The sequence below is a fragment of the Triturus cristatus genome, chromosome 4_2, assembly GCF_964204655.1.
Source record: "Triturus cristatus chromosome 4_2, aTriCri1.1, whole genome shotgun sequence".
Lineage (NCBI taxonomy): Eukaryota > Metazoa > Chordata > Amphibia > Caudata > Salamandridae > Triturus > Triturus cristatus.
In genome coordinates, this window is record NC_140586.1 from 932896238 (window position 1) to 932922856 (window position 26619).

The following is a 26619-nucleotide window of genomic DNA, read 5'->3' on the forward strand; positions in this document are numbered from 1 at the left end:
GTCAGTCACATCATCTGGGGGGGCCTCATTTACCACTGGACTCTCGGTACACCCCGGGTTATCGATGGGTGCTCCCTGGTCCGGATCCGCTGCACTTGGTGGTTGATTGTATCTTTTAAAGTATGACACGTTTCGGGTTATTCTCTCCCGCCCACGAGTGGCAGTGACGCAAGTCCCCTTGACGGTTTCTACTGTCCATGGTTCTTTTTCAAACTTCAGACGGAACTTTCTTCCAAGTGTTCTATTCTTTAGGAGCACAGTGGCCCCTGGGATGATGTTGGGCACCGCCGATCTCCGCCGTGTGCTGGCATGCACATGGGCGCTCCGTCGTTTGGCATCAATGGCACTGTCCTCAGGGGTTGCTGGCCGCCACTCAGGGTGGTGAGGTATGGTGTCCGTAACAACTCTTCCCATCAGAAGGTGCGCCGGAGCTACTCCAGTGGTTGTGTGAGGTGTCTGGCGATAGCTCCGAAGGAAAGTGAAAATGGCCAACTCTATGGACTGAGTCTTGTCGTGAGCTATGCGTATTACCTTATTAAGGGTCCTCATGAATCTTTCCGCTTCCCCATTTGCTTGCGGCCAGCGGGGAGTAATTCGCCGATGATGTATGCCCAACGCTTGCAGATATGTGGCAAATCCCTGGCTCTGGAAGGGGGACCCATTGTCCGTCCTGATCTCTTTCACCAGTCCATGGGTAGCCATGATCTTCTCTAGCTTGAGGATAACTTCACTTGCACTGAGGACTGGCAGTATTTCCACTTCGGGGTATTTCGAGTGGTCGTTGATCGCCACTAGAGTGTGGCGCCCATCTGGCAGACTGCCAAAATCCAGACTGATTTGAGACCACGGGACTCTCGGCCGAGGCTCCATGATGATGGGGGCCGGTCGAGGTGTCTCCCCGGTGACTTGACACGAGTGGCAGGCCCGAGCGGTGGCCTCTACAAGGTCATCCATGAGTGGGAACCAGACTTTTGTGCGCATTCTTGACTTAGTCTTTACCATCATCACAAGTAGGAGCTACAGAGGGTATATGCCAAGCCGCCCTCCACTCAATAATCATTCAATCAAACAAGGCTTAGCACTAGGGAGGGATATGACTTTTATTATTGCTTTAGGACCTGCACAGCTCATGGAAATTGTTATTTCTCTTCGGCTACTGGTAGTATATCCAGATAAATGTAGTCCTAATCCCCTCAAATGTTGAAAACAAACTAATTAACAGCCCACCCTTATCCAACACCTTCCCAGAAAGAAGTAAAGAATACTCAAGAAAAATGAAGGTGAAAAGTGAGTGGGCACCTCACGTACACAACACCAGGGAGGCTACCAGCCGGTTCTCGCCAGTATGCCCACGTTTTCTCATCATCGGTTACCCACTCACAAGAGTCAAGAAATTGGAGTCCAGTGAAGAAAAAGAGGGAACAGATCATGAAAGGGAAATATATACTGTTCCCAACAAAGAAAAAGAAACAGAAACCCGTGTATTGCGAAGAACCAGATGTCCCAAGCAATATTAAAATTGAGTTAAAGACTCACTTGCAATAACCCTCTTTATTCAAACCGGTGAGTCTTAGTCAAACTAAAAGCACTCGATGTTGCTAACCTTTGTAAAGAAGGCCAACATGTTTCATTGCCACTCAACTTTGTTCTGGCAAATTCATCAGGGCAAGGGTTTCAATCAAGCACCTCACTGGACGTAAGTTTTTATGTTGCGGGAGGGCATGTAGAGGCGGAGGGCATTCGTACCTGCCTCCACTATGCCGCACGGGGTTGTATTGAATACTCTTTCCCCGATTTTTATGGCTGCACTATTGCTAGCTCGTTAATCACCGCAACCGCTATCTGGAAGGGCCGTATCTCATCCCCGCTTCCAAGGAAGCTTGATTGAAACCCTTGCCCTGATGAATTTGCCAGAACAAAGTTGAGTGGCAATGAAACATGTTGGCCTTCTTTACAAAGGTTAGCAACATCGAGTGCTTTTAGTTTGAGTAAGACTCACCGGTTTGAATAAAGAGGGTTATTGCAAGTGAGTCTTTAACTCCATTTTAATATTGCTTGGGACATCTGGTTCTTCGCAATACACGGGTTTCTGTTTCTTTGTTGGGAACAGTATATATTTCCCTTTCTTGATCTGTTCCCTCTTTTTCTTCACTGGACTCTAATTTCTTGACTCTTGTGAGTGGGTAACCGATGATTAGAAAACGTGGGCATACTGGCGAGAACCGGCTGGTAGCCTCCCTGGTGTTGCGTACGTGAGGTGCCCACTCACTTTTCACCTTCATTTTTCTTGAGTATTCTTTACTTCTTTCTGTGAAGGTGTTGGATAAGGGTGGGCTGTTATTTAGTTTGTTTTCAACATTTGAGGGGATTAGGACTACATTTATCTGGATATAATACCAGTAGCCGAAGAGAAATAACAATTTCCATGAGCAGTGCAGGTCCTAAAGCAATAATAAAAGTCATATGCCTCCCTAGTGCTAAGCCTTGTTTGATTGAATGATTAGTCTTTACCATGCCTTGATGTCCTACGTGGCCAGGTCTACCATTCTCTGGGTCAGCGATGTTGGGATGACCAACCGGTGCCCCCGCAGCAGACACCCGGTGTCATCCTCGGTGAGTTCATCTCTTACATGGTATAAACTGTCCATTATCCGTTGTGCCATCGTTGTCAAACTCTTCCATTCCTCCTTTGCTCGATTCCAGCTGTTCTGGACCGCCTTCTTGGCACGTTGCAGACACTCGTCCTGGCTGGGAGGCTTGCTGGATGCTGGCCATGGAGATGGGTATGGGACACGACCGAGCAGTGACACATCTTACATACTCCTCGGTATCTGCGGCTTCTTCCATTTCTTGGGGAGTGGCCTTCTGAGGATGGTGGGACAGGTAGTCAGCCAGATTCCTTGACCCGGGTTGGTATTCTATCTTGCAGTTATAGTTTTGTAACTGCAGCATCCACTTCTCAATTCGTGGTGGTGGTTTTGTTGAGGTCCCCGAGAATAGTGACACCAGGGGCTTGTGGTCTGTCACCACTACAAATGGTTTTCCGTACATGTACAGATGAAAATGATGACAGCCCCAATGAATCGCGATGGCCTCTTTCTCTATTTGTGAGTACCTTTGCTCCGTCGCGGTAAGTGATCTGCTTGAGAAAGCCACCGGAGCCCACTCTTCTTGAGGCGTCTTCCTCTGTAGGAGAACGGCACCCAGTCCGACCGGACCAGCATCCACGGCGATTAAGGTGAGCTTAGCGGGATCATAGAACGCGAGTGTCGTAGCTTCCGAGAGCGACTTCTTGATCTCTTCAAATGCCTGGGCTTGCTCGCTGCCCCATGTCCACGGGGTGGATTCTTTGGTCAACTCTCTTAGGGGGGCAGTCAGATTTGCCAAGTCCTGGATGAATCTTCCACAGTAGTTGACCATCCCTAGGTAGCTTCGAACCTCTGTGACATTGGTGGGAGCAGCCGCGTCTTTGATGTCCCTCACCTTCTCAGGATCTGGGTTTACCCCTTCCGTGGAGAAGGTATACCCAAAGAATTGCAACTTGTTGCACAGAAACTCACACTTCTCTCGATGTAGCGTGAGGCCGGCATCTCGAATTCGGCGTAGCACTTGGAGCAGTCGTTCATTATGTTCTTGGACAGTCTTCGCATGGATCATGATGTCATCACTGACATTGATCGCCCCCGGGATTCCAGCGATGAGCTCTTGTATCACATTTTGAAACACCTTGGCGGCACTCGACACTCCGAAGCTTAATCGTGTGTACCGCCTGAGTCCCACATGTGTAGAGAAAGTTGTAATATTTCGTGAGGCTTCGTCGAGTACTAGTTGGTGATATCCCGACCTGAGATCCAACTTCGAGAACCACCGGGCACCAGCCATTTCCCCTTTGAGGTCGTCGATAGTGGGAGTGATGTGGCGCTCCCTTTTGATCGCGACGTTGGGGAGTCGCATATTGATGCAGATTCTCACTGCGCCCGGCTGCTTGGGCTTCCTGGCAACCAAGATGGGGGACACCCATGGTGTGGGGCCTGAGCTCTTCCTCCACCAGCGGCCTGAGGTGGAATGCTTTCCGCCGGTGTCGTAGGGCGACCGGCTGGACTGTTTGGTCGATGTGGAGGTGAATTTCTTTCCCTCGGAATTTGCCAATCCCTTGGAACACCTCTTCGAACTCGCCCAGGATGTGTTGCATGGATTCCTGGTGCACCCCGAACGCGAATGTCACTACTCCCAAGTCCTCTGCCGCTCGGCATCCCAGGAGCATTCCCTGGCCATCTTCCGTAACGTAGATGTTGGTGGTGACCAATTGGGTTCCGTGAGAGACTACTGTCCTGAAACATCCCCGCACTCTCAACGGTGCTTCTTGGCCATATGCAAATACTGTGATCGTTGACGGATGTAGAGTCGGTCTCGGGTGCATCGTGCTGTACAGCGTGGCAGCCATGATGTTGATAGTGGCTCCAGTGTCCACAACTGCGGTGATATCTTGCGACCCTACCCGGATGTTGCACTGTGGTAGGCGTCTTGCCTTGCGTGTGGCGGTACCTATCATATGGATTTTGTGCACCACTCTCTCCTCTTCGTCATCATCATCCATGTCGCTTGTCACCGGCTCTCCTTCCTTGATGGCATTCGCTGCCGGACGGGGTTTGCGGTACCTCTTTGACCGGCACACCTTTTCGAAGTGATTGAAACGCCCGCACCCCGAGCATTTCTTCCCTCTTGCCGGACACTCCGCCGCTGCATGTGGCGGTCCCCCGCAGTACCGGCACGACTTTGGCTGTTCCGGCGCTGTAGCTCCCGCCCCTTTCTTGCCCCATTTCTGCGTGGGCCTTGCAGACACCGCATTAACAGGGTCAGTCTTCACTGGCGCTTGAAGGGCTGCCTCCATGTGCGCCGCCCCTGCTTTCGACAGCTCTTTGGTCCGACCCATCGTAAGGATTTCCGCCAATGGTTTACCGGATTCTTCCAGTATGCGCTCTCGCAATTTGGCTGACGCACATCCCTGAATGATTTGCCCTCTGATTTCTTCCGTCTCGTCCCGGAAACCACATGTGGCCGCTAGGTTCTTTAGGCGGGCGCGCTTGTCGGAATATGAATCGCTCATAGTCGCTGTTGGCCATCGGTTCGAAGTGTTCGTTCAGGGCAGCCATCAGCGTCAGGTGCGTTTTGGGAGTGGCTTCTGCGAGCGTCTTGACGATATTGTGAATGTCTTTCCCTCCTAGGTGGATAATCATCGCCCTTTTTTGGTCTCTATGGACTTTGTTAGCTTCGAAGAATATGCGTAGCCTATCTTCCCAATCTTTCCATCTGGCCGCCACTGACGACGGTGACCCCTCCACTGTGAAGGGTTCGAAAGGTGGTATGTTCGCCATGACTTGCGTGGTTGCCCTCAGTCCTCTGCGTGTGTTGCTCCTTGCTTGGCTCTTAGTGCGTGGTTGCCCTCAGGCCTCTGCGTGTGTTGCTCCTGCCAGGCGAGACCTGCCTGTCACGTGGGTGTTCTCCACCCTTAGCACCCCCTTGATAAGGGAACCAGTCCTCCTGAGTAATGACGAGGGAGACAGGTCCACCTCCCTAGCGTGTGCACACAATGCTTCCCCTCCTTGAGGCCTCAGACACTCAGCCACCAGTACTCACGGGCACCATAGAGGGGCTGGTTCCTTCCCTGCAGCACACGCCTCCTTCAGTGCACTGTGCAGCACTCGCGAGGCACGGTCCTCTTCTGGGGCACTTGGCAGTCGACTCTTCAGTGGCAGCGCTCCGGCCTACTTGCAGGCCCGAGCCACGTGGCACTCGTGGCTCACACCACCCACGCGTTCACGCGCCGTCTCGGAGCTCCGCCGAGCAGCGCGAAGGATCCAGGGCACCGGACCCGCCTCCGGAGGTGCTGACAGCCGATGGGAACGCTGCGCAGGGGCACGAGCGCCACGAGTGAAAAATCGCTCGCGGCCACCACACCAGCGCACTACGCGTCGGCGAGGGCACGCCCACCCTCGTCGCCAGTTTATGTGGTGTCGTAGGACACTCGGTGAGCGCTTACCGCGCGGTGAGACTATAGGCCGCGGTGATGGCAATAAAGACGCAGGGACAGTATTGGTGATTTGTACAGTCCGCCGTCGTAGCCTCTCTGGCCTACGCGCGCACGCGACATCACACAGGGCTAGGCATAGCGTTTTCAGTTGCTAAGATTTTAAACTGGTACTTGGCTGGTCCATTCTGCTTTAAAATAGTTAGCCAATTTTTCTTTGCGTTTACGATATATGAGTGTGTTCAAATTTAAAAAGGGCTGTGGCTTTGAGAAGATATTTATTGGTTGGTTTTATTCAGCAACGTTTTGCTTTACTGAACACAGTACGTTACAGTGTTGCATGGCGTACATACTGTGTGTTTGTGTAATGAAATCCAAAGGGTGCGGTAGGTTAAGTAACATAAGCTTTATTCCAAACGTGTCTTCCAACACCCCCCCCCCCCGCACCCCCCTCTCCCACGATGGGCAGCGACCGGCCAGCTCAGATCCCAGCGGAAACTGACCATGTCAGTTGGAGTCTTTGCTTACCGCTCTCCACCCACATGGGACATAATATGAAATGCTTATTTAAACAATAACACAACTGAACTTAAACATTCAGTGTGGCTCGGGCACGCAAGTGCACATGCACAGGACAAGCCACAAGTCACACTGTTAAGTGTTAAACCACATCAGCTTCCCTGTCAAAAAACAAAACCCCAAAAAACAAGATGACATACAGAAGTTGAACAAAACTAATGCATAACATAATTCTTGTATTTGCTAGGTATCTTAACCTCACAAGACTTAGTGCATGCTACTGTAGGGGTACCGCCATTCCTATTTAGACTGTTGGATGAAATATGATATGGAACAGACACCTCGCAACCCATTGCTGGTTGTACACATTGTGTCCAATCCAAATCCATGCCAGTACATTTCTTGTGATAGATAATTTTGGCTTGCTGATGGGACTGTCTCGCAAGGTTCCACACGCTCCACCAGCCTATGTCTTCCAACATATCTGAACCCTTACTAACTCTTAACACTTTAGTTGGGGAAGAAAATATTCACTCCCCATTTCTCTTCATGACGTTTTTTTTAAATCAAAAAAATCTTCAGACTTAGGGTAGATATCTCGAGTGAAAGTTTGGCTACCAACCTGTGTCCTTTTTGGCCTGTTTCTCCTCAACTCCTGGAATAACCATGTCTTTGACCATCAAGCTAACATCAGCTTATTTGATTTCAAGTTGAATCTTCAACCATGTAGGAAACAAAGCGGAAAGAACTCCTTTCTCTCTCAAGAACATGAATGGAGTGACTCCTGTGGTGTAATGTGGTGTTACATTATACTCCCAAATCCTCTGCTTGAGGAACTGTTTAACATCCAATCTGGCTACAGTGGCTGTTTGCACACCTTCCTTTATCACCTTGTTTCCTCTCTCCACTATGTAGGAGAGTAGGATCTGCTTCTTATGGTTACCCCCACTTTTTGCTGATGTAACACTGTTTTTCGACTTTAGTCTGGCTGGGGCCCTGTTATTCAGGACCCCAGCCTAGCTGCTTCCTCTCTAAATGGATTCCTAGTACCTTAGGTACACTCCAGATTGGATTCTGGGGTGCCCTTATAAGTCCCTAGTATATGGTATACTATGTACCCAGGGCATAGATACCCCAGAGGCCTACCAAGGGCTGCAGCATGTATTATGCCACCCCTGGGAAGCCCTCCAAAATGACAACACAGGTCTGCTACTGCAGCCTGGGTAAGGTGGTGCATGCACCCCTTACTGAGATATAGGTTCACTATATCTCACCTATCACTGCACAGATAAACCTATCAGTCACCCCTATGGCAGGCCATATCAATCCTGAAGGCAGGGTGCTTGGTTGTGTGTGAGAGGGTGCCCATGCATGAGCAGAGCCCCTCTGCAGCCTTTGGAATCTCTTCTCTGGGGTTGTCTGTGGTGCAGCCTGACCATATACTCTTAAGTGCATTATAACCAAACGGTAAATGCTAACTTTGGACTGGATGCACAGAAACATGTTGTGTTTGGTGTCAAACACCTTGGAATCATACCCCCACACCAGTAACTGGGGTGGGAGTATGATCCCACCCTTCTAGAGGGAGAGACATGGCAGCACCGGTATACCCGGTACCAGCTTAAAAGAACCCTGGCATCACAAAATGGATGCTGCAGCCACAGATACGAGTCTGGCCTCCTGCTGCTGACCGAAACTCCGGCAGGGGAGGCCTGGACAATAGGTTTCCTGTCACAGGGAGGTGTTACCACCTCCCAGACAGGCTTTAGTGTATTGGGGCTGGGTGGGTGGACTCTGAGAGTGTTTTGAAGTCCTGCACTGGGGGCACATTTGGTGTCCCTGTGCATAGTCCGGCTAAAACCGGTTGCAGGGGCTACCAGCCCCTGCTCTGACGTGAAACTGGACAAAGCAAATGGGTGTAGCCACCCCTCTTTCCAAACCCTCCCATAGGTGGGTTCCCTGAGTTAGTCCAACCCCTTCCTTGGGTATAAAGAAGGAACCTCTGTAACCAGAACGTTAGATATTCCTGGATGAAACTCTGAAACTGAATCCTGGACCTTCGACGATCTGTTCAACACCAGATGACTGAAGAATCTCCCTTAGGGTAAAGGAGTTACTCCCCTGCTTGGCAGGCACCAAAGTCGTGTCCGGTCTGCATCTCTGAAGCTCCCTCCGGACGCCAATGACTTTGCAACACAGGTGGTGGGTTTCCACACTTCTTAGAGGCTGACCAGAGTCCCCAGCAAAGCTGAGACCCGTAGCCCTCGTGGGTACCGTGGAACCGGAACCCCTGGACTCCGTGCACATTTGCTAGTGCAATAGCTTCTCGGCGTCCCTTGAGGCTGTGCATTGGGTTACTTGTAGCCCAGACCCCGAGCAGCAAATCCACCAAAGATTGCTGGCCTGCCCACTCCCAGTGACCCGTTGGCCGCCATTTTGTGATTCTTCTCGAGGTCCCTACGCGATCCCTTGTCCATCGGCTTGTGGGTCCCCGAGAAGGGTAACTTTACTTTAATTGGACTTCTCTGGTTGCTCCAGACGTGCCCTGACTCTCCATCGCTTAGGGAGTCCCCAGGACCTTGCTGGTCCGCACCGAAGCATCTTTCTCCTTTCTGTGTGGGTTGCTGTTGCCAAGGCTTGTTGTGTCCAATCCGGGCTCCGACGCTGCAGCACTCTACATCCTTCGTGGGACAGCTCGAATCCAGCTCCTGGTTTTCCTCTGTGGATTTGGGGGTCTTTTGGGGGACCACCCAAAGGTGCAGGGTCCACCCTTCGTCCACGGGTCCGGGATACAAACTGAGACCATCACTAGAGCGCCGAGAGAGAGGATATTTATTACAATCTCATGAGATGGAGAGAGAGCATCGGCAATAGACACCCGCAGCTTGTCTGAGGAGGCAATCTCCTGAGTGCTTTGCTTCTGCACCTTATATACCCTTCATCCCCACCCTGTGCGTGCTAGGAGAACAATAACAAACACCAATAATTTACAGACAAGCAATGGTCAGTTATGATACAATCAGCAGGTGGTGGCTGTTTGGCCACTGCAGGGCATAGGTGAAAAAGGCATGATTATATGTCAAACAAAGGTTAATCTGATAAGTCCACAGATGGTAGCGGTGAGGCCCCTGCAGGGTGTAGGCGAAAAGCATGTTTATACGACAAGTAAAGTTCGATCAGATAAGTCCGCAGATGGTAGTTGTTGGACCCCTGCAGGGCACAGGAAAGAGGAATGATTACACAGCAAGCAGAGGTCAATCTGATAGGCCTGCAGATGGTAGCTGTTGGACGCCTGTAGGGCATAGTGTGCAGGGTGAGGACGATAAACATCTGGGAAACTCCCTGTCTGACTGGTTGAGCATGGGCTGGTCAGTTTGTGGCAGGTCAAAGCACGAACAGGGTGTGAGCGTCCGTGCAGGAATGTGGGAGGTCAAAAGTGGAGCTCCAGAGTGATCGTGAAAGAGAGAGAAGGTCAGTCATGAAGGGTATAGCACAAAATGGTGGAGTGAATGGCAAGATAACAGACCTACTTTTCCACACCTCGACGCCTCCTGGTCCTCGTGGCTGAAGAGTCAAACTTCACCTCTTTCACCTGAAACACCCAACATTGGTGGGAATTTGTCTATCATGCCCCTGGTCACTGGCAAGTGACCCAGACTCTGTCCCCTCTGCTTTCAGATTTTTCACATCTCCGATCCAGGCTTAGATCTCTTCGGACACTACGCATCTTCCTGGCAGCAGCACTTCTTTGCTAGCTGCCATTGAAAACGATGACGTGACCCAACACCATTTGACACCTATGCACCCGGCTTCCCTGGGTGAGGTAACTCGAGTACTCCGGTGCTCCTGTGGGTGTTGACCCTAGAACTGTCTAAGTCCAAGAGGGTTGGATCCTAGTCCATTTCTAAGTGTCCTTTCACTTTAAAAATCTAACTGCGACTTTCCCCATAGAAGCTAACGGGAGCTCCTGGCTGTGTTCTCACACTGCACACGGCCCCCGTGGGACCCCTGCGTCACTACCTTGGGTGGTTTCTTGGGGTCCCAGCGATTCTACAGGCTCTAGGCCTTGTGTCTAGTCAAGTCGTGGTTCTTATACCACTTTCTTAGTATATGGTTTGGCTCGGCCCTAAGGTCTAACGTGTATTTGTGCTAATTTACTGTAATATTTGAAGTACAACTTATGTGTTCTTGTCTCATAAAGAGACTAGTAGGGTGTTTTTAGGAATAAATACATATATATTATATATATATATATACCTCGTGTGGACTCCTTTCATTTGGCCACTAAAGAGATTATAGACTGGTAAAACAAGCTGCTTTACATTCCTTCAAGACTTAGCCTGAAGGCTGCTCTCCATAGCTACCACTAGGATAGCTTTCAATAAAGGTTGTCTTTAACCTATCATCAATAAGGGGTTGTTTGTACTGGTACATGGTGCCCACTATAACTAGTGGACAGCATATACCAGGCCAACTTCTCACACACTAAACCACTGGGGTATGAAGAATAGAGAGCAAAACATACGTTTTTGACATGTTTTTCTAAAAAATCAATCATTTTCACTGACACGAAATGTGATTTGCTCTCTGTAACGAGAGATCTGGGTGAGCCCTCAATGGCAAATACCTGTTCTAAGATATTGATTGCTGTGACAGTAGAGGAAACACTCACAAAAGAAAAATATAACCACTTTGAAAAGTAATCAAGAGATAAGATGGGATATCTCATATTAGCTCTAAAGTTCTTACCACCAGATAAATGACAAATGGTGAAAGTATACACATGTAATTTAGATACAAGTCTTGTTAATCTGACAAAGTGTTCTGAATTCCTCCTGAAAAAATGAAAGGTTTTAATCTGTATGAAGTTCAAAACACCTGCCCCACACTTACATCTTGAATTTTTGAACAGCCCTGATACATGCCAGTGCCTCACGTTCGATGGTACTATACTGTTTCTCACATTGCCTGAGTAATCTGGAGGCAAATGCGATTGTTTGTTTTTTGCCTCCAACTTTCTGACTCAGAACAGCGCATAAACCCTGCAGTAATAATTGCAGTGCAGTGTTCTCTGAAAGCAGATAGCGCTGGAGCCTCCACGATTAAGTCCTTTACTTTTTTTAAAGCAATTTGAACTTCCTCAGACCACGTGAATTTCTGACCTTTCCTTAACAAAAACCTTCGGGGTTCCACTGCTAAGGCATAGTCTGAGACAAATCTTGCTAAGTACTCAGCGAAAGAGCGAAGCGTATCACGATCCGTGGGTGTGCTTGCTTCCTTAATGGCCTTCACCAAGGAAAATTCTGGTTTGATGCCAGATTCAGGTATGGCATGTCCCAAATATTCCAGCTCTTTGGTGAAAAACTTACACTTATCCTTCCTGGCTGTCATGCCTCTATGCAATAAAATGGATAACACCTTGTAAGGAATACTATTGTATTCTTCAAGGGAATTTGCAAAGACTACTATGTCGTCCTGATAAGCTTGAACACCTTCTACATAAACAAATAAGACGTTCATGAATTAAAAAAAACAATGGTGGCTGATACCAGCCTAAATGGCAACCTTAAATATTTGTAGACACTAAAAATCGTGACCAAAGCCCTTGGATCCTGCAAGACTTCATCTAATGCAATTTGGTGGTAGGCCGGCCTCAAATTAATTTCAGAATACCATTTGGCACTACCCAGGTTAGCCAACATCTCTTGTATTCTGGGCAGGGGTGACAATCTACTAAAATGTTAGCGTTTAGGCCCCTCAAGTCTGTACATATCCTGATATTGACTGTGTTTTGTGCGACCACGACCGGAGCCAACCTCTGAGATGATTGTACGGGTACTATCCTACCTTGTGTACACAGAACCTTTAGCATTTGTTTACGTTCTTCCCAGACAGATAAAGGAACTTGATGCAACAAATGGTTTAGCATAGGTTTTAGCTTGACATGATGCACAAAACACATGACAGTCCCAACCTGCTCATTGAACACCCTTTTGTACTTATCCAGAAGAGTTCTTCTATACTACATATCAATTTGTCAGGTATGTTACCCGCAACTACTAGCTTAAGTGAACCAGGAACAGGGTATAGACCCATTTTGACTAAGGCCTGCCACCCAATAATGTTCTTACCTTTGAAGGTAACATACACTTTGGTAGGAATCTCTCTTAACAAGACACTGTATTTGCACTGTAAAGAAACCTAACATATCAATGGGTTTCTCACCAAATGATTTGGGATTTATATCCGGTAAAAAAGAACTTTCCCTCTGCCCCATTTTTCATAAAATGTGGTGTCAAGAACAATAGTAATAGGTGAGCCTGAGTCTGCCATAACTTGTGTAAAGAAACATCCTCAATATTGGCAACTCAAGTTGACCATTAACGGATGTAGAAACAGTATTACATTCAATAGTTACAACCACATTGCTGATAGAATGTGTGTATGAGTCAACATCGATATTACTTATGCGCCCAGGTGTTTTACCACCCCTGCACACCATTTGGAAAGGACTTATTTTTTTGCAAGATGTATAACGTTTGCCCACAGCAGGACAACCAGGAAAGTTGCTAATCTGATTTTTAGAGCCATAACAATTAAAGTAATTTCCTGGTATTTTATTTTCTGTGTAAAAGACTTCCCTCTACTAACTACTGCACACAACCTATCGTCTTCATCTTCAGGAATAGTACTTGAAGCCAATTTCACTGCAGAAGCAGGATTTAATAATAGGAGATCAATGATTTTTCTATACTTTGGTTTGGTCTAAAACTTCATTAAGAGTGGGGTTGCGCAACTGAGTAAACGCTCCTGAATTTTCCTAGAAGCACAATTGAAGATGAACTGGTAACAAATGTATGTATCCACGTTGGAACCAAACTCGAATGTGGCTTCCAAAATGTGGCTGCCAAAATTTTCTGAGCAGCCACATACTCTTCAACTTCTTCCTCAAGAAGTTGTTTACGTTTAACTAAGTTATGTCTCTTCAAAACGATACTAGGTTCCCCAGCAAATTGTTTACGTAACAATTCAACTGCCTCTAAATATACATTCAATGTATCGTCACAGGATTGGCAACGGGGCTTCGCTTTAGGTGGTAAATTGTCAAAAATTAGCTGTGCTGTCAAACCCAAACTGCCATACAGTAGTGCAGATTTCGCTCGGGGAGATAACTGCCAACGTCAATGGCCACGAGGTGATTTTCAAACATATGAAACCAGTGAGCCCACCTAATTGTAGGTTTGCCTGGTTGAGCCAAGAAAGAAGGAGGCTGTGTAATTTGTTGTGGTGCAGCCATGAGTATTCAACAGGAGATATCCAATGACACTAAAGGTTCGTTCAGTGCAAGTATGCTCGAGGATAAATATAACGAAGAACTCCCCACAAATGCCCAGTTCATGTGGTAAAGAAGAAAAGATATAATAATAATTATTAACCAAGGTGCTGTGATTCTCCGTGGCACCAGTAGTAATTTATGGTCCTTAAAAATAAATGTAAACGTAGAAGATTGTGAACTGAAACACAAAGCTAGCGTAATGTAGTGTAGAAGGAGATAGCTGGCCGAATCCAAAGGCTCTGGTAGGTTAAGTAGCATAAGCTTTGTTTCATACATTTCTTCACCCACGACAGGCAGCTACTGGTCAGCTCAGATCCCAGCAGTATCTGACCATGTCAGTTGAAATATTTGCTTACCACTCTCTGCCCGCACAGGCCATAACATGCAATGCTTATTTAAACAATAACACAACTGAACATAAACATGCGGCGTGGCTCGGGCCTGCAAGTACACATGAACAGGACACTCCATGAGTCACACCTCTAAATGTTACTACAGTTTGTGACATCTGCAGCTACTTTAAAAATAAACCGGCCTCGAAAAATCATAAAAACTTTACTAGACCCGCAGGTCTAGTGACTTAAATACTCTAGTGTTCGGTGTAGATTTAGATTCCGTATATAGGATTCCCGATTTATGCCCTTGTATAGGTACAATTCATATTGTCCTTATTTAGGCATAGAAAATCCAACCCTTATTTAGGCATTGTCCATGCTAACCAAATACAGGCATGGTCTCCTACATCCGTCCATCCACGTCACAACGAGTTCTTGGAACACCAGACTCTTAAGCCTTTAGGAATTTCCCTTGCTTGGATATTGATTTCTCCAAGAACTCATTTATTATGCATGAACATCTATTCCTTAGGGGTTCATTCATGACGTTCCGATGCCTGACTTTTACGTCAATACAGGCATTCCTAAACACCTTCAAGGTATAAATATACCTGCACTTGCCCTGGCAAACCACGGTTCCTGGACGATTTGATCCAACTAGACTACGCGGCTCGCCACGGCAAGTTCTAAAGGAGATCGAGTTCCGGGCTGACGCACTGACCAGACGCTGTCATCCTCCTCGCAGAAAATCCAGCTCCAGTGTTTCTGACTCCCTTTGCGGGGTGCTAGAATATCGAGTCCCGGAAAGAGATTCCAACCTCTCTCATTCTAAGGTATGGAGCTGACTAGAACTTAGAGAAACCTTTGGCATCTCTTGACTAAAACTAAAATATAGCTAGCTATACTTTAGAAACCGCACCTACTTCAAACCTCGTACTACACTTAGGTTAGGTACACTGGGGTAGAACAATTTAGAAGCACCAGATGAGTATCAAATTTTAGCTTGTGTTATTTATGTATGTATTTTGATTAATATATGTCATAGCTACAAACCATACTATTGCAGTATTATTTTATCTTACTGCTAACTTCGTACATATTGTACTTCGCAGTCTGTCTTACGATTGTAGCCATTCATATCTCTTGCACGAGAAATAAGACTGTTCAATAAACCCTTTTTATTGAAACGCCCTTCTCTATTTCTATGCAACTCTGTAGAAACGAAGCATGCACGATTGACTGAGTGAAACTGTTATCTATTGTTTCCATGATTCTCAGATTGTTCCGTCTCTAAGGGAAACAAATTAGTCATGTTTATGCGGTTGTCAGAAACGTATCCCTTCTTGTATATTCGAGAAGTTTCTAGTGACCTCTGAGTTAGCTGGCACACACAAGTAATTAAGTTTATTGTACTCGATAGAGACATACTGACCTCAGTCCTATGTCAAATCTATAGTGTATATTATTCCAATGCGCAGAGCCTATCCGGGATATAGGAACTACACTAGTCAACCTATGTGTAATGCTCTTAACACATAAACTGGTTTCAAATGATGTGATCGTGGGCAAATCATTTAATGTAGTACAGTTGGAGCTAACAACATTTACTTTGCATGAATGAACCATAAATACAGGTCTGAATAGCATTAACACATGGATACAAATATTACCATAACTGCAGATAATGCCCTTCTCTAATCCATAATGTGGTACTGTAAACTGGCAGCCAAAGGGTTTGTGCTGCAGGGGGTTGGGCCTACTTGTCCCAAGGACAAAATAAACATGAAAGTTTGTTGTCCTTGCCCCAAACAATATGTCCTGGGCGTCGGGCTATACGAATTCCACACCACTTAACTAGAAGGGTGGCTTACCCATGCCAGGGCAGTGGATTGCAAAAACAACAGTTGATGGACAGAATGCAGAACATTGTCATACATTCACCCCAGTACAGAGATCTGGGCCTAAATCCATAGTTTTTTTGCTCACCATGCCATTCCAGTTTGAACCTAGCCATATGCAAATCAGTCTTGACCCTGTGACTCATGGCCCGAACTGCCAAGCCAGGTCCTCCTTGGACTGGAAACAAGCATCCTACGACCGATTTCGGGGTTTCACCACTCTTCAGCCAGGATAGCTTGATTCCGGTGGCATGTATCTCTTGACTGGGGGTGAATGTTTTGATTTGTTCTGCATTCCGTCCATCAATTGTGTGTCTTTTGCTAGGGCAGTAGATTGTAGGCATGGCACACAGGGATGTGTGTCATGTTGATTTTCAATTTTTTTGCACCAAAACACGCAGCATGCAATGGCAGTGTGTTTGTGTAAAGGTACAGGACCTCTAAGGGTGACACAGTAAGTGCTGCAGCCCTTGAAGGCCTTGCCTGGTTACAGTGCCCTTGGTACCTTTTAGAAGGGACTTGCATATGGCCAGAGAGTTGCCAACTGGGTTTTGCAACATCACAGTTTAGGGAAAGAACATAGGCCTTGGGTACCTGGTTGACAGGAACCCAGGGCACACTCAGTCAAAGTACATCAACGTTAGGCAAAAAGTGGGGGACAACCATGCAAGAAGGGGCACTTTCCTACAGTATGCGGCAAATTTATATTTATTTAGGTTCTGTATATTTTGTCTCCTTATGACAGGCAAACAAGTAGGCATATGAGGGCATTAGAAGCGTGTTATTTCTTCCTTGACATGTGTACTCACTTTTCATATCTTTATATTCTATAGAGATCCACCAGTAGTCTTCGATCTGATGCGCAGTCTCCGCTATTGGCTTTGCGAGAGGGGTTTCAAATGGGTTTAATCTGGTAGAGTGCAGCTTGTGCATTATAATTGTGCACCTAAAATGTGTGAGAAAAGGCAAGTTTTATGCTCAAATTCTACTTTGGAGTCACTAAAATAGATATAAACAGGGACTTCTTTGGTAATTTAAAACATAAAGGGCACATTTAGCCATAGAATCAAACGAGTTATTAGTCCATGAATAGAAATAAGCGGCTTATACATTAAAATTAGTACTTATTAAACTGACAGCAAAAGGAAAGGAAGAACATAGAAATAAGTGTCCTCCTGTTTAAGCCATATGCATCTTTACTCGACAAAGGGCAGTAATGAGGACCGTGGTCAATTAAGTCTGAAGAAATTGGTTGAAGAAAGTTAGTTAAATCTTCCAAAAAGTGTTTTATTGTTTGGAAGTTAATTCATTGCATATTTATAACTGTAGAAGCTAAGATCTACATCAAGTTTTTCAAAAACTCCCCATCTGTATGTTGATTTTGTTAATCTGATTTATTTTACATTTCTAGTGTGCCAGGATCACAGTAAAGGTCTTCATTAAACATGACCTAGTGTTTAAATTGATAGTTATTGAAACGGACACTAAATCAACTCAAATTTGTTCAGAATTTATTTGGTGTGAAATTTATCACCTACCTCCAATTTTGCCTTCAAATGGGGTGTAAAAATGGATTTTAGTGCTTCCCAATTTGAAATGTTGTAATTTAACAAGGCATGCATTCATCATCTCTCCTAGTAATTACTGGGTATGGTAACTATTGAAACACGTATGATTGTGATTCCTGCCTAAGTAGGTGTTTGCGCTGGGATCTCATTTTAAAAGTACAACTGTGACACGGTCCTAGGATCTGTTGTTCATGTTTTTCAAGAAAAAGACTGAATTGCATTTTATAGGGAGAAAAAAACACACAGAATATCTTTTTTATAAATTTTGTGCAAGTTTTACACATGCTATGAGAAGGTTTTTACAATGTTTGTGTGCCTGGATTGCATATGTATCTAATTCTCTCTTTGCTACAGGGTTTTGGTTCTTATGTTGTTAATATTTATATTTGTTCATTACAATGTGCTTGTTTTTCATTTTACTTCATGCATTGTTATAGGGAGGGAATTCCACTGCATTTATCTTTTTAGGTCGAGCCTTGCTCGACTTTTAGTAAGGGGGTTTTCAAAGTGCTCCCTACAAGCTTTTCCTGGCCTAAAGCTTGCGTGCATGTGCGCATCAACACGTGCAGCCGTCATTGCCTTTCTTATCTCATTATTTGTTTTACAGTTACGAGTCGTCATGGCTCATTAAGTGCTTTCACACGCAGCTATGTATGCATTACTGATTGACGACTGATTGTGTCTCAGGAAATATTTGCATTGCAAATAGAGACACGCAGATGCCTGGCGGCCCCCCCCCCCCACTCATTTATGACACCTTTAAGAGCTCTGGCTATCTACACATTTGTAGATGTCATGCTGCCCTTCAGTACGTCACCTGATGCGTGACCAGCTGAGGTCAGGCACTGCACGCGGGCACAGAAGTAGATTAGAACAATTAGCCTGGGAGGGAGTTTGGGGGTGGGTTCTATTTTGATCGGATTGATAGAGCCGATACATCCCTGAAGCGTGCTAAATACCCCCTGCCCAGCTCCTTTGGATATAAATCGAGTCAGCTCTCATTATATCTGTCATGATTATTCTGATAGGCTTTGATGTTTGAGGAAAGTGTTGCTATTTAGTTTGCATGGTTTACATGTTGACTGTTGTTTTCAAACAGATGATTCCACAAGTGGACCAGAGTACACGAGTGCATTTTTACAAAATATATGCTGTTTTAAGCTTGGTGATCTTAGAACAGAATGGCACATTTCATTTTTGATTGTAAAAACACTTCCGTGAGTGTACCATAAAGGAGGGCAAGTCAAAGGGGGGAGAAGGAAATACAAACATTGACAGTGCCAATTTTAAAGTCGAAAACTGTTTTGAGTTTCTATGTAACAAGCAGAGAAAGGAATACACGCTCATTTTTTATTTTTCTAGATTCATATAGTGCAAACTGGACCCGAAGGTATTGGAGCGCTTTACATGAGCACCGGTTACGTTACACAAGGGCACAATCATTTTTAGTTCTCGCCTGAGCCAGCGTATGCGTTGCGCTGGCAAAACATTTAGTAAGTGGACTTTTACAAGTCCGACCACGCGATTTTGCTGGCATAGAGCGTGCGGTTACGCGCACAATGACGAGCAGAGGCGCCATCTGGCTTTCCTCTCTCATCATGGTGCGCGCGCACCGCTCGCCAGCCTGCTTTCACTTTTGCCGTCGGGCGCGAGCACCACTCGCGTCCCTTTTTTTTCTTTTCTTTTAGCTCGCGCGCGCACACACTCCCGCTTGTTAGTTCTATCAGCCAAGAACAGACCAGCGGCCATCAGGAGCCTCATGGGTGATCGGGTCCATCCTTCGCGCCTTTCCCTGGCACGATGCCTGCATCCTTCACATCCAGAATCACCGGCGTTGCCACCTTAACCCGCCGGGTACGCTACAGACCCGCTGAACTACGGCGGCAGGCTATTGATTTTAAAAATACAATTACAGAGTCATTGAAGATGCGTCCTTTTTTTTTTTTCTTTTAGATCGCGCACACACACACCTCCCGCTTGTTAGTTCTATTTTTCTTTCTGCACTCTATTCATCTTAGAAAGAGACTGGAAGCGGCAGCTCAGCATTGCTTCCTTCCATGTTGTTCACTCAGTGGCTGTCTCTTCTGACAGCCGTTCCATCATCAATCCACTTTGTCGCTACTTTGCACTTGCATAAGCGTTTCTACAATTGCGACCCACTGCCTGGTTGGACTCCCCATTCACTCTGGCTACCTATCCATCTTTTCCTTCTTTCCCTGTCTGATTTCACTTGCCATCGAACATCTGGTTTCCACTTCATTTTTCTCTCCCTTGCCGGCATCTCTGCCCATCTCCGCAGCCTTTCACCCCCCTTTCTCTGGCTTCACTTTTGCTCTTCTTTTCTGGACTCCCTCTCACTCTCTGCTTCTTCTCCTATGGCTTTCCTGCTTCTCATCCTCTCTATCTGTTCTTTGCCTTATGTCTCTCTTACGCTCTCTTTCCCTCCTCGCGTCCTCTGGTTTCTCCTCACTCCCTGAATGATCTCTTCCTTTGTCCTCTTCTTTTCACCCTCAACCATTTTAGATCCGCGTGTTTTCCTACATCACTAGCCGATTCTATCTCCCTCACTTTCACTGGTATCTACCCCCCTCACTTCCACCCCCGTCCTTCACTGGCTTCTTTTCCCCTCACTAGATTATCTCCTTTACCTTCTTTCCTGCTGCCTGCAATTTCTCCTTTTCTTTAATCTTTTTCTCTCCCTTGTGTATCTCTCCTGAACCACTTAGCTCCTCTTCCTCTCACCGCCTCCTCTCTACTTCTCATCCCCGTTCTACCCAGTCTTCCTCTCTACCCTTCACCTGCTGCTTCTCTCTCTCACCCTTTCTCATCCTTTCATCCCTTTCTAACCACATCCTTACTGGCTTCTCTCCTCCTCAGTCTTGCCAGCTTCTCTCCCTTACTCCTCACATTATCTGACTAATCTCAACACCAAGCTCCCTTCTCTCTCTCCTTCTTTTTCGGTGCACTATACACCCTATTTTTCTTTAACTTTTAAATTCTTTTGCTGTTTGGTTTCTCCTGCCTCACCTTTTTTCTACATTTACCCCAAATCCATTATCTTTCCTTTCACCTCCGTTAAACATTTGTCCATCAACTGTTACATTGAGCTTTCAAATTCATTTTACAAATTGTATCTGAGTAATAGCATCAGAAAATGAGCGTGTAAGATGTGCCTATCTCTGCTTTTTTGGCCTGTGATTGTGAGCTTTGAATCATCACTGATTTTTCCACCTTGATCCTTCCAAGTAGAAGCTAGCTGTAATAAGACGAATGAGATTCTGCACTGAAGAGTAAAAACGTAATGGGAAAAAATCATCTATCTATCTGCCTGTCTGTCTATCTATTAATCTATCTGTGTATCTATCTATCTATTTTCCACCAGCTGTCAGTGAGCCACGGTTAGCCCTAGCACAGCAATCTTTACTCCCATACTAATCTTTTGGGTCATCTATTCAAAATGACTCTTTTCATCAGAAAGCCGGCACAGTCTGTTCTGTACTACCCCATATGTGACTACATTCTGGCACCAGTTTCAGACAAGGGTGAGAGGGTCATTTTTTGGTTGACTTAATTAGCGTGCACCGCTTTACGGATGCTGCTATTTATCTATCAGCATTTTGGCCACTTTGGGAGTCTGTGTGCCTTTAATAATTATTGCCACAACACTGTTAATCGTCTCTATGGGCCTGATCTTACATAGTTTAAATTTAGTGCAGGTTCCTTTCTTAAATCTGCCCGTAATTCTTTTCCCTCTGCCTGTATACCACACAATGTGGGGTTACAGATATGGTCTTAACATTACATACTCTATTTCACAGGGCTGTAAGCCAATGCCATAACTCTAACATGGTTCTCTAGCTTCTTGCTCTGCAGCTCTGGTTATTATGTCACATCCTTGTGCTTTAGGGAAATTGCTAGTGCCATATTGTGTGCCTATGCTCCCATCTACAGTATGTCATACATTATTAACAAGCATTGGCATAGCCAATAGGTCTCGCCTTTGGGACCTTATAAGTGTTTAGCCAAGCAACAGTTGTTGTTGCACCAAGGATATTGTGCTGCATAACTAAATACTTATAAGGTCTCAAAAGCGAGACCTATTGGCTATGCCAATGTAGAACCAAGAAAAGCCCATCTCAAGGAGGAGTGGGGGCTTGGCGGTGCAGGAATCACCCGAGTCTACTCTTACCCTCCTTATATAATAAAGTGGACCCGGAAACCTTCGTCTGCAGAGAGAACCACCTTTATTACAATAGCCCGGGCTATGGAACAGAGTCCCAAGCTAGTCAGAGACAAAACCCAGGAGGCTGCTGCTTTACTCCACAGCGAACAAGCCTTATATACATTTTTACTCCACTCTTTTGGCATTCAGTCCATTGTTCAACCAGGGCAGTGTTTGCAGTTGATAACCTGATCAAGGCGGTGTTTGTAGTCGATAACCTGATCAAGGCGCTGTTTGTAGTTGATGACCAGATCAAGGCGGTGTTTATAGTTGATGACCTGATCAAGGCTCGGCATTCAGACCATTGTTCAATCAGCTTGATCAAGGCTCGGCATTCAGACCATTGTTCAATCGACTTTATCAAGGCTCGGTCAGTCAGACCATTGTCCAGATAACCTGATCAAGGTGTCAAGGATGTTTACCAAGCAGGAAGCAGAAGATGAAAAACAAGCTTGTTTACACAGGGCGTAGGTGTCTCATGGCTTTCTGTTGATGAATTGGCTAACTGCAAAGAACAGAGGGACTTGGGTATGCGATAGTTTTGAGCGTCAGCAGAAATGGAGGCTGTAGGCAGGGTTTTGTCACGAGATGGCAAGGAATGTAAGGAAATTAATAGAACCTAGTAAAAACTCATTTTCTTCACCAATGCTGGTTTCTATTCGTAAAGCTTTCAATCAGAGATTTCATTAAATACTAGTTCCATATCTTTATTCCAATAGCATGTAGTTTCACTTTTCCTAAAAGATAAGATGATTTGATGTCTCTTAATGTATACATGTTTTATGATTTCAGATCTTTTTACCACCAACAGTGGAAGGATCCACTTACATCTTAAACTAAGACTCATCAGAAACATATCCAAGAGAGGCTAGAAGCATTGGTGCTTGTGCCTCAGAAAGGGAACAGTCTCACAAGAGGCCGAATAACGGAAGCATGAACAGAGACATCCTCCAAGGAACCAACTAGAGCAACCCATGGATGTACAAGTCAAAGTACATTTACAGCCTCTGACTAAAACAGAAAAACCAGTATGAAATCAACAAGCAAATGTGCTTTATAACGTTTCCAACATGGTCATTGAGGGGAGATCTCCCAGTGGCAGTTACAGCATTGCTTTACTGCCTAAAAGGAGGATAATCATGTTATATTTGTGGCCAATGTAATTCTCATTCTGCCACACTATAGAAACTACATAAAACGTTCTATTATGCAGAATACATACATTGTAAGTTGAACAATTAAATGGTAAAAGATGTAGCGCTGCTTCTTGCAGTACTGAACAATGTGCTAACATATACACTTATTTTCCTCTTGTGTAAATATTAATGTAATCGACAAGAAGACACAGCCTTCTCAAGAGAAGCCAAGAATGTCATCACTGGAATTAATGTAGTCGTTATTCATCCTCTCTGTTGGAACATTCTTATCTGCAATACCACTTACGTGTGAATGTGAGAATACATTTTGAGCTTTATGAACCATGATGGGCCATCAGCAAACTAATCTGGGGGATGAACATAAAAATGTAGCCAGCCAAGAGTCTGAATTTCCAAGAGAAAAACAATGCACAAGCAGCGAATGTGTGAAAAGCTTGAAAGTCACATCATCAAACCTAAAATGCCACCAGCAAACAGTGATAGGAAACAAAATATACATGTGCAGCGAGTGTGGGAAGACCTATAAGCAGTCATCACTGCTAAAGGTCCATCAGAGAATACACACAGGGGAAAAACCATATAGGTGTATTGAGTGTGGAAAGGGTTTCATTCAGTCATCGGACCTAAAGCGCCATCAACAAACTCACACAAGAAAAAAAACATACATTTGCCATGAGTGTGGCAAGGGATTTGATCAGGAATTAGGTCTAATGTGCCATCAGCGAACTCACACCGGAGAAAAACCTTACACATGCATTGAATGTGGGAAGAACTTTAGTCGGGCATCCATCCTAAGGGGGCATCAACAAACCCACACAGGAGAAAACCCATATAAGTGCCATGAATTTGGTATGAGTTTCAATGTATCATCAAGCCTATTGTCTCGCAAGCGAACGCATGCAACACATAAAGCATTCAAATGCAGTCAGTGTGGAAAGGGCTTTAATCACTTATCATACCTAAAGATACATGAGAGAACACACACAGGAGAAAAACCATACAAGTGTATTGAATGTGGTGGAAGTTTTGGTCATCCAAAAACCTTAAAGCGTCATCAGCAAATGCACGCTGGTGAAAAACCATACAAATGTAAGGACTGTGGGAAGGGCTTTCATGAATCTTCAAGACTAGTGGTCCATCTGCGAACACATACAGGAGAAAAACCATACACATGCACCATATGTTGTAAGAGTTTTAATGAACCCTCATACCTAAGAATACATCAGCGAACACACACGGGAGAAAAACCATATGTTTGTAGTGAATGTGGGGTGCGTTTTGTTGCTCCATCAGCTCTAAAGGCCCACCAGCAAACACACACAGGAGAAAAAACTCACATTTGTAGTGAATGTGGAAAGTGCCTTAAAGCATCATCCATAAGGGGCCATCTGCTAACACACACTTCAGTAAAGCCATACTTGTGCAATACATGCGGAAAGAGCTTTAAAAGACCAGGAGCCCTATTGCAGCATAAGCGAACACATACTGGAGAAAAACCATGTAAGTGCAACACATGTGGGAAGGGTTTCATTAATTCGTCAGATCTAAAGCGCCATGAGCAAACCCACACAGGAGAAAAACCATACACATGCAGCAAATGTGGGAAGAGCTTTATTCAGTTGGCACACCTAACACGCCACATGCAGATACACAGAAAAAACACAGATGTTCAGTGAATATTTAACGATCTTTGAATAATCATCAGCCATAGGTGCCATTCACAAATGTAAACCATGGTAAAAACACGAACGTAGTGAATGTGGGCTTTTATGAATTGTCCTCCCCAGAGAGCACTCAATGAAAAAATAAGTGCATACAGTGAATCTGAGAATAGCTTTAACCAATTCTTATTGTTAATGTGATATCAGCAAACACATACAAGAGGGAAAAAAACAAACTTAGGAAATGTGGGATGAATGTACCAGCCAACCTTTTTTGAAGAATAAACATGATGCAGTGATTGTGGGTTAAGCTCAAGTCTGTCAGTGAATACATATGACATAAAATCCTAAAGGTGAAGCAAATTACTAACTTTATCTACAAATGTAATGCTAGGAGCCCATCAGTGAACATGCATATCAGAAATTTCACAGAGGAGTGATTGTGAACTTAGTTACATCCTCAAACATTAAGGTCCTTTAACAGAGAAGCAAAACCATTCATGTTTGCTGAATGTAGAATGAGTTGCAAATTCATTCAAGTTCTCTGAATATGGAATGAGTTTCACCCAGTAATCTGTCATAAGGCTGTTATTCCAGAATGTTAAGGAGCAACCCTCTTGGTTCAGGCTCTCACATACCTGTTCTGTTCTAACTACATTATGTAATGTTTCAGGAGTTCAAACTTGATTTCTTGATATTGTATTTTATACATATCATCTTAACTGTTGTTCCTGTATTGTATAAACCTCTTGGCCCTTTGTCTCAGTGATGTTACTTGTTTACTGTTGTTACAACATTGTATAATGTATAGTTATTTGACGCATACAAATCCTCTTATGGATATATGTATAAGGGGTTATAAATGATAGATGCATATGAAAGTATTTGTATAGCGGTATTTGAAAAAGTCTGATTGCTGTTTAGTGGAAGAATAAGGCTTGGAAATCATACATCAATAAATGAAAGAAGAGTAAATAGTAAAACTCTGCATGTAATATGTTGTGTACATTTGTCAGAGTATATTTGGTTAGATCTGAGTTCTCTGTAGCAGAAGAGGACTAACCCTGTAAATTGTAAAACTCACACAAGTCCTATAAATGGAGGCTGTAATAACTTTGGAGCTGCTCCATTCTGATGCCAGCTGTGGTTTAATTCTTTTGCTTTCTTGTCTCACCTCAGCCTCCCAGTTCTCCAGGTTGTGTTAATGTTAAATTAGTAAAAACAAGATATCCCTTGGTTGTTCCACAAACAGTACAAAAAAGCTCTACCCACATTAGAGTCACAAGTTCCAATAAGTACAATATAACAGCCCATGTAATAGAATACAAATGTATATTCTATATATATATATATTCACTGAAAAAACCATAGGTTTCACACATGTTATAGTTAGCTGTACATTTTACTCGTAAAAAACCAATGAAATTCCACGTTATAGTTGGATCAGGTAACTATAACTCGCGCGACCGCCACTCTATCACAAGGATGATGTCATCAGTAATGTCATGAGTGATGCCACTGACCATGTCATGAGTGATGTATTATGTGACGTCATCAGCAGTGGATTGCGGGCGCGCAAGTTATAGTTACCTGATCTAACTATAACGTGGAATTTCATTGGTTTTTTACGGGTAAAATGTACAGCTAACTATAACATGTGTGAAACCTATGGTTTTTTCAGTGAATTTGCAAGGTTTTTTAAATGCTAATTCCTAACTATAACGTGTGTAAAACCTATGGTTTTTTCAGTGAATTTGTACGTTTTTTTAAATGCTAAGTTATGTATTTATTTTTAATTTTTGCGCGCACGGTGCGCTTCGCGCACCGTGCGCTTGCTGTGGGCACTCGGTGCGCTTCCCGCACCGAGCGCCCACGTGGCGCATTTCGTACCGTGC

At 44.9% G+C, this 26619-nt stretch overlaps 1 protein-coding gene across 1 annotated transcript in view; it reads left to right on the plus strand.

Annotated features, from left to right (window-relative positions):
- The window catches only part of LOC146838949 (uncharacterized), a 264177-nt gene extending 238470 nt beyond the window's left edge, over window positions 1-25707 (plus strand). Inside the window, exon 4 of the mRNA XM_085599991.1 lies at window positions 23382-25707. Within this exon, the coding sequence (XP_085456117.1) occupies window positions 23382-24739 (1358 nt within the window). The 3' untranslated portion in view covers window positions 24740-25707. The remainder of the gene's footprint in view (window positions 1-23381) is intronic.
- Window positions 25708-26619: the final 912 nt, after the last annotated feature.